Source organism: Lepidochelys kempii, chromosome 4, assembly GCF_965140265.1.
Source record: "Lepidochelys kempii isolate rLepKem1 chromosome 4, rLepKem1.hap2, whole genome shotgun sequence".
Taxonomy (NCBI): domain Eukaryota; kingdom Metazoa; phylum Chordata; order Testudines; family Cheloniidae; genus Lepidochelys; species Lepidochelys kempii.
This window is the reverse complement of record NC_133259.1, coordinates 18946363-18955781: the sequence shown is the minus strand read 5'-3', so window position 1 is coordinate 18955781 and position 9419 is coordinate 18946363. Positions and strand designations below refer to the sequence as shown.

Genomic DNA, 9419 nt, shown 5'->3' with positions numbered 1-9419 from the left:
TTATTTACACAGTGGAAATGCCTAATCAGTTATAAGTTTAGGCACCTGATAATTCAGCTTTTTTTGTGTGTAAAAGTATATAAATATATACATGACAGGCTTATGAAGTAAACAATATAAACTGTGATACTTACAGTAAACATTCACTGCTCTTTTCTAGGCTAACAGGCGTCTTGTAAAGCTTAAACACTGATTTCAAGTATCCCCTATAAAATCGCTCTACTACATCAAAATGCTGAAAAAGAGAGATCTGCTATAAACAAGCTTTTAAAATAGACTAATAAAATGTCCCTGTAGGAAAGTCCACCAGGATAAAATACTGCCTTATTTTCCCACCCTCCTCCCACTGCGGCAGAAACAAATGCTAAAAAATAGTTGCATACCCACAGAAGGCATTATTGAAATTTTTAATTAAAACGTTTTTACTTCAGTAATTTATCAAAGAGTAAGGAAGCTGCAAAAATGCAACTTTATTAAATATTCCTTTTCCTGGTACACAAGGAACCCCAGCACTACGGAGGGGCGTAGTGGTACTGCCTTGTCTTGCCCTTCACCATGTACTATAAGTGGCCTGAAGGACAGACTGCGCGGAAGAGATGGCTGACAGAGAACGAAGAAAAGGACTGGAATAATATTGGCAGAACCAACAAAATACGCAGGAGCCTCTGCTTCTGTTGCCTTTTTTTTTTTTTAAATTAAAAAAGCACTGCGGGCGCTGGTATTTTATTTGCCTCTCTTCTGTTCTTCAGCTTGGAGATGTTTCAGGACATAGAGGACAACCTGATAGCAGAAAACGTACTGATCCTGTGAGAGGAAGAATCATAAACACGTTAATCAAAATGTTCACACTCGCTAAACAAGGTGCCTCTACCTGTACTTCACAGGTGGCGGAGTTCCTGACTTGAATACGGTTTCATATACGTTATTAACGAGAGAGTGTGATGAGTGAATGTTATGAGACAATGTTTAAAGAGAACAAGGGGGTGAAGAATGGGCTGCTCAGTTTTCAAGTGTACTTCATGTGGATTCACCTCCTGGTTAATATTTAGTTTGATTCCTAATCCCACCATCACTTTGTCCTTATATAGGGCCTGTCATCTGCAGACCTCAGAGCAGCTTACAAATGAGGAAAGGGAAGCACCAAGAAGTGAAGTGATGGGACCAAGGTCACACAGCAGGTCAGTGGCACAGCTGGGAATAGAACCCAGGTCTGTGATGCAACCTCCCAGTTTACAATGAGGATACCACAGGGTTTGGGGCTATTTCTGGATAATTCTGTATTTTTTATTAAATAAGGGTTGAGAACTCCCTGATTTTGTATTCACTGTCTTCTCTAGGTTCAGGTTAGGAGGCTTTTTCAACCTTTCCGTCCGAAAAGCCATCCATCCAATTACCATACTGCTATGGATAACAGCAGCAGATAAAATGCAGTTGCTTTTTTTAGCCTTAGAATAGGTAAAAAGACACTAATATGCTATTACTTCCAGTTGGAGTAAAATAAGTGTTTCTCAGAATGGAATAAGGGGTTTAATGCAAGAATTCTCAAATGAGACGATGTCAGATCTTTCATAGATTAACACAGTTCACTACATGTAAATTTGCACACACTTATACTTGCCAGATTTATGTTTGCATGCCCTTGTATTTGCACGTGGTGAAGCATATCCAAAAGTACATGCATTATTATGAATTCTGTCCCTATATTAGCATTTGATTTCACTCCAGCAACACTGAGGTTGAGTTTATGGGGTACAAAGTAAGTAATTCTACAATATTTCCTAATCCAGACATCTAGCACAATCTATATGCTTATCACAATTTGTTGAGAGATCAGAAATTCAGTTCAAAATCTTTATTAAAGCACAACTTGATAAACCAAGGTAGACATACCTCCGTCTGAACCATTCCATGTCTCTGTAGTCTCATTGTACGCACCAAATCAGAGATGTCAAACTGCCAAAAGCAAATAGACGGTAGCAACAAGTGAGAGGTTATAACAAAACCACATTATATACAGGAAAATACACCTGTGGCACAGCAGGGAATTTTCACTTTCGTCTAGTAGGCAGTCAAATGCCAGTAAATCCACCAAGTTATGGACATACAGTACAGTATATGGAAAGCATACAGTAGAGCCTGTACGAGTGCAATAAATACGTGAGATCTGAGTACATCATCTACTTTTCTTTTACCTTTCATTTTACCTGGTCAGCACACCCTTATACTCCCCAGTCTTTATTCTACTAAAGCTAAGTCTGCCAGGGTGCTGCACACTCTGGCCCTAATCAAGCAAAGCACTAAGTATGGGCTCAATTTTAAGTATGTATACACTCCCTTTGACTTCCATGGAACTATAAAAGTGCTCAAAATTAAGCATGTGCTTACATGCTTTGCTGGATTGGGCTCTAATGTGCTGCCAATACACTTTATTTTACACCAAGAAATAGGAAAGCGATTGCTCCATGAATTGGTGGATGGGACGACTTTAAAATGAGGTTGCTAGTGCCCTCCGGTGGACAAGGAGTACATAATCTCTGTGAAGCATGGCATGGCATCCTAAATTCTGTTACAAAAGCTCTTTTACCACATCACTGACTTAGGTTCAGGCATAGGAGCTGGAACAGTGACCTATTTTGGTTTTGCTTTATTGCAGCCTCCTTTGTTTGGATAAAAGGTTGCTAACTACTGCATTCCACAGCTTCTGATTGTATTTATCATAGCTGCCACAAAATGTCCAAACTGTTTATGAAAAAGCACTGATGTTCTGGTTTAACTTGGATTTTAACTTGAAGAGTGGTCAGTTTGGATGAGCTATTACCAGCAGGAGAGTGAGTTTGTGTGTGTATGGGGGTGGGGGGGATGTGAGAACCTGGATTTATGCAGGAAATAGCCCAGCTTAATTGTCATGCACATTGTGTAAAGAGTTATCACTTTGGATGGGCTATCACCAGCAGGAGAGTGAATTTGTGTGGGGGGGTGGAGGGTGAGAAAACCTGGATTTGTGCTGGAAATCACTTTAGATAAGCTATTACCAGCAGGACAGTGGGGTAGGAATAGGTATTGTTTCATATTCTCTGTGTATATATAAAGCCTGCTGCAGTTTCCACGATATGCATCTGAAGAAGTGAGCTGTAGCTCACGAAAGCTTATGCTCTAATAAATTGGTTAGTCTCTAAGGTGCCACAAGTCCTCCTTTTCTTTTTGCATGTTTTCTGTTTCATAATGCAATTAAATCAAATATTTAAATGTTACAGTGTAAAGTGTTCAAACAGACCCACATCTCAGAGTAAAATCAGGGAGTTTCTTAAAAACGAGAGTATTAGATCGTTTAATGTTGACTAAAGCACATTTTATAAAAACACTCGTAAGAAGAAATGTGAGTATTTAATTCATTTAGGATAAAGAATTACTACAGTCACTAAATAACTAGGCTTGTCAGAATTATATTTTTTTACAATTTTGATGGATAGTATCCATGTTTATTTTTAAGCTTTTAATATGTTTATTTACATTTTCACAGTTGTGCAAAATGATGGGGCTTATGAATATTTTTCTATTTTTATTGATTTAAATTCACAGTCACAGGAAGTTACGTGGGGGTATCAGACAATAGTTATTTCATGACAACAGATATTGAGATTCAAAAAAAGCTTCATAACCACTGAAACAAATTGTCTGCATCACATGTGAAAATATACAAAGTAAATGTCCTTACACCACTCTCAAAGTTCTCAAGCAGCGTTTTTCTTACTTTGCTGATCTGTAAATTTTGGCCTTGTCCTTCTAACCCTATAAGGGTATGTCTACACCGTGTTCTGGAGCTCGAGGGAGTCTCCCAGTCCCAGTCGACAGACCTGGGCTACAGGGGCTCACGCTCATGCTCTAAAAATAGCTGCACAGACAGCACTTGGAAGTCGCGACTCAGGCTGGAGCTCAGGCTCTGAAACCTAGGAAGATCAAGTGTTTTTAGATTTTTTTCTTGTGCTCCATATTTCTGCTTTTCACAATTATTGCTGTTTTATACCGTATACCTCATAAATCAGGTTAAGGTATAACCAGAGTCCTTGATTCAAAATAGTTGCACACTAGTAAAATAACCAAATAGCTCCTAGGGCTCACAGTTCACTGAGTGAAAAGCACAGTTCAATCTATCCTCTGGGTACTCACATCAAGATCCTTGCTGATTAATCCTAGAACGACATCGATACAAATAAGTGTCCCTGAACGTCCAATGCCTGCACTGCAGTGAGTGATGATAGGTCCCGATTTATGGATGTGCCGCATGTAGGAGATGAAAGTGAGCAGGTCGTCTGGTTGAGATGGTGTGTCATGGTCTGGCCAGGCAGTGAAATTCAGATGAGAAACACGCCGTAATTCACCAGTCTAAGGTTTTAAAAGAGACAGAACAAATATAGGCAGAAATGGCAAAGCAGACTGCCAGAAGTTGTAAGACTGGCCTAAGAACATTCTGTGGCCAAACAGCTCACTGTGAAGGGAGACTTGCCAATTAATAGTGACCCAAAATTTAGGGTTTGTGAACAGAACAATTTTTACAATGCCGGACATGATTACAAACCTGAATTTGTTTGAATTTCAACCTTTTCCTGCCATGTGTGGAAAATAAGCCTGATGAGAGTGTATTAGAGCTTGAGAGCAAAGGACATGGACTATGCGCAAAGGTGAAAGTGACCAGTTTAGTTTCATTGTCCTAGCTGCATTACTAGCACAAAGTCATCCATCCAGGAAGCTGACCCTACAAACGAATTTAATTTTAATAAATCTTTCTGTTTCTAAAGCTAAGGCATTATCAGTAACGCATATATGGGGCCATGTCCTGACCTGCTCTTATAGAGGCACATTAGCATTGTGAGGTGATGTCCTTGAGCACTGGAGAAATGCTACCTGCTGAAAAAGTCTCCACCTAGCTTATGCAGAATTTTATTCCAGTGGTGAAAGAAGTTGCTCACTCAAATTCCTACATGGAGGAAGAGTGGCCCAATCATAATAGTCAGAAGAAATAAGGACAAAAAAGATTTTTAAAAAAAGTAATCCTGTGGTTTTTTCAGGATGCGGAAGTTTAGACCAGCTCTGGCTGGACTGAAGGGATCCATGCCAAGCAAACAAAAAAGGAACCTGCCCAATCACCCCAGAAACCCACAGAATGTAGACTGACTTGATTCACTTACTTGAATATCTTCTAGCTCCAGCACTCTAATGACAAAGCCTTTCAACTGTTGCAATCTCACAAGGGCCAGCCGGAGTCGGTCATTGACCATGATAGTTTTGCCAAGTACATCGGGCCAATAGCGCTGGCATTTTATCTTTTCTCCTTCTACTTCCTGGGTCATCATGGCTATTACAGTACACTTTTGTTCCCAAGTCATTTGCCAGAAGTCTGCTACTGTAGTAGGGAGTGGTCCTTGACATGCAATGTAGACAAATTCTTCATTCCCCACGGGCATTCTAATGAAGCTGGCATTGATGTATCCACCTTCAGTTCCTAGGGACACTCTAGTGGTATCATCTGCAATCCCAACATAGAAAACATATTTTAATTATATATGTCCATACTAGGGCTGTCAAGCGATTAAAAAAAATCGCGATTAATCGTGCGGTTAAAAAATATTTGCCACGATTAATCACACAAATAATCGCACTGTTAAAAATAATAGAATACCATATATTTAAATATTTGTGGATGTTTTCTACAATTTCAAATATATTAATTTCAATTACAACACAGAATAGAAAGTGTACAGTGCTCACTTTATATTTATTTTTATTACAAATATTTGCACTGTAAAAAACAAAAGAAATAGTATTTTTCAATTCACCTAATACAAGTACTGTAGTGCAATCTCTTTATCATGAAAGTTGAACTTACAAATGTAGAATTATGTACAAAAAATAACTTCATTCAAAAATAAAACAATGCAAAACTTTAGAACCTACAAGTCCACTCAGTCCTACTTCAGCCAATCACTCAGACAAACAAGTTTAGTTACAATTTGCAGAAGATAATGCTGCCCACGTCTTGTTTACAATGTCACTTGAAAGTGAGAACAGGCATTCTCATGGCAGTGTTGTAGCTGGCATTGCAAGATATTTACGTGCCAGATGCGCTAAAGATTCATAAGTCCCTTTATGCTTCAATCACCATTCCAGAATACATGTCCATGCTGACGATGGGTTCTGCTCTGGGTCCAGTGCTGTATCTATCTTTAGAAATCTCACATAGGTACCTTCTTTGCGTTTTGTCAAATCTGCTGTGAAAGTGTTCTAAAACGAACATGTGCTGGGTCATCATCTGAGACTGCTACAACATGAAATATATGCAGAATGCAGGTAAAACAGAGCAGGAGACAAACAATTATCCTCCAAGGAGTTCAGTCACAAATTTAATTAATGCATTATTTTTTAAACGAGCGTCATCAGCGTGGAAGCATGTCCTCTGGAATGTTGGCCGAAGCATGAAGGGGCATATGAATGTTTAGCATACCTGGTATGTAAATACCTTGCTATGTCCGCTACACAAGTGCCATGCGAAAGCCTGTTCTCACTTGCAGGTGACATTGTAAATAAGAAGCAGTCAGCAGTATCTCCTGTAAATGTAAATTTGTTTGTCTTAACAATTGGCTGAACAAGAAGTAGGACTGAGTAGACTCGTAGGCTCTAAAGTTTTGCATTGTTTTGTTTTTGAGTGCAGTTATGTAACAAAAAAAATATATATCTACATTTGTAAGTTACACTTTCATGATAAAGAGATTGCTCTACAGTACTTGTATGAGGTGAATTGAAAAATACTATTTCTTTTATCATTTTTACAGTGCAAATATTTGTAATAAAAAACAACAAGTGAGCACTGTACACTTTGTATTCTGTGTTATAATAGAAATCAATACATTTGAAAATGTAGAAAAACATCCAAAATATTTAATAAATGTAAATTGGTATTCTATGGTTATAAATGCGATTAATTTTTTTAATCACAGTTAATTTTTTTTAGTTAATCGCGTGAGTTAACTGCGATTAATCGACAGCCCTGGTCCATATACCCACAATTAAACCTAGGTCATGTAAACACTTATGGAGTACTTTTCATCTCACAAATATTAATGAATCATCACAACATCCTATTTGAAAAAAGTATTAACTCCACATCACATAAGGAAAAAGAGGCAGCGAGGTTAAGAATCTGATTATCAGCGGTGCAGAGCCTTTGCTGTTGTCACGGACAAGAACTGAAGTTCTGGGCTTTCAGCATTCCTAGAAATCAGGCTCTGTGGGTATGTTTACAGTCAGAGCTGGGGGTGAGATTCCCAGCTCCAGGAAACATGCTCACGCTAGCTCTTATCAGGTTAGATCACTAAAATGAGAATGTGGCCTCAGCAGTGCAAGCAGCGAGATGGGCTATTGCCCCAAGTGCATGTCCGTCAGAGACCCTAGATACACACTTGGGGAAGCTTGCCCCTCCCCCTGTCACAGCTATGAGTTAGCACAAATATGTCTCCTCAAGCTGGGAATCACATCCTCAGCTCAAAGTGTAGACGAACCGATAGTGTCTTACCCACGGTTTCAGAGAGACTCTGTCAGAGCAGAAATTAGAACTCAAGACTTTCTGGCTCCCAGTTCTAGACTCAGACTTTACGTCTCCTGCATATGTAACTAACGGAATATAAACATAATTCTTTTATAGTGAGATTGATACAGTATATTAATATTAATTATTATACTTTTGCACTCCAGATTTACAGTGGTATAACTAAGAGCACGGTCTGTCCTCCTATGTTTATGTCTATCGTATGTGACAAACAGGATCTGCTGCTTAAATAGAATTAAAGTTTTATGTGAGAGTGGAGGGAAAGGATGGGAGGCATAAAATAACAAGCAGGTGCACTCATGGAATGATTTTCATCCACATATCGCAAAGTGCTTTAAAAGGGTGGGCAAGCAGCATTATCTCTTTGTTACAGATAGGGACAATAGGTGCAAAGAGGTTTAATGGTCTGTCCAGTCACACACTAACTCAACAGAAGAACTGGGAATAGGAGTCAGGACTTACCAGTCTGATGTCAAAGCCACCAGACCACACTGCTTTTCTGGTGAAATCAACATAAAAGTTTATCATCAGATTACTTAGGACTTACAGGGAAGTATATTTTTATATCTGTTCTTCCTCCTGTTCTCTTTAGTTTGTCCAACCAAACACTGATCCAAAGGCTTTAAGTCTTGCAGGTTCTATAAACAGATAGTCAGTTCATATTAATAACTGCTGGGATAAACAAAATGTCATCAATTTTTAACTGTCAAATGACTAACAGTATCTATTAGACACATATAGAAATGACAGGTTTCAGAGTAGCAGCCGTGTTAGTCTGTAATCGCAAAAAGAAAAGGAGTACTTGTGGCACCTTACCTGACTAACCAATTTATTTGAGCATAAGCTTTCGTGAGCTACAGCTCACTTCATTGGATGCATTCAGTGGAAAATACAGTGGGGAGATTTATATACACAGAGAACATGAAACAATGGGTGTTATCATACACACTGTAAGGAGACTGATCACTTAAGATGGGCTAATACCAGCAGGGGGTGGGGGGGAAGAGGGAGGAAGAGGAAAGAAAACCTTTTGTAGTGATAATCAAGGTGGGCCGTTTCCAGCAGTTGACAAGAACGTCTGAGGAACAGTGGGAGGCGGGGAGGGGGGAATAAACATGGGGAAATACTTTTACTTTGTGTAAATGACCCATCCACTCCCAGTCTCTATTCAAGTCTAAGTTAATTGTATCCAGTTTGCAAATTAATTCCAATTCAGCAGTCTCTCGTTGGAGTCTGTTTTTGAAGTCTTTTTGTTGTAATATTGCGACTTTTAGGTCTGTAATCGAGTGACCAGAGACACTGAAGTGTTCTCCAACTGGTTTATGAATGTTATAATTCTTGACATTTGATTTGTGTACAATTATTCTTTTACGTAGAGACTGTCCAGTTTGACCAATGTACATGGCAGAGGGGCATTGCTGGCACATGATGGCATATATCACATTGATAGATGTGCAGGTGAACGAGCATCTGATAGCGTGGCTAATGCAATTAGGCCCTATGATGGTGTCCCCTGAATAGATATGTGGACACAGTTGGCAATGGGCTTTGTTGCAAGGATAGGTTCCTGGGTTAGTGGTTCTGTTGTGTGGTATGTGGTTGCTGGTGAGTATTTGCTTCAGGTTGGGGGGCTGTCTGTAAGCAAGGACTGGCCTGTCTGCCAAGATCTGTGAAAGTGATGGGTCGTCCTTCAGGATAGGTTGTAGATCCTTGATGATGCGTTGGAGAGGTTTTAGTTGGGGGCTGAAGGTGATGGCTAGTGGCATTCTGTTATTTTCTTTGTTGGGCCTGTCCTGTAGTAGGTGACTTCTGGGTACTC

At 39.3% G+C, this 9419-nt stretch overlaps 1 protein-coding gene across 11 annotated transcripts in view; it reads right to left on the bottom strand.

Annotated features, from left to right (window-relative positions):
* PTPN13 (protein tyrosine phosphatase non-receptor type 13) overlaps positions 1 to 9419 on the bottom strand; it is a 186926-nt gene continuing 177507 nt past the window's right edge. For 10 of the 11 annotated variants that reach the window (XM_073340600.1, XM_073340602.1, XM_073340603.1 and 7 more), the window contains 5 exons: positions 8148 to 8238; positions 5187 to 5524; positions 4168 to 4383; positions 1891 to 1953; positions 1 to 804 (listed from right to left, as the gene is read on the bottom strand). In XM_073340600.1, coding sequence (XP_073196701.1) covers positions 724 to 804; positions 1891 to 1953; positions 4168 to 4383; positions 5187 to 5524; positions 8148 to 8238 — 789 coding nt within the window. In that variant the 3' untranslated portion in view covers positions 1 to 723. Of the gene's footprint in view, positions 805 to 1890; positions 1954 to 4167; positions 4384 to 5186; positions 5525 to 6503; positions 6603 to 8147; positions 8239 to 9419 lie in introns of those variants that run through there. The other variant, XM_073340606.1, reaches the window with a different exon arrangement.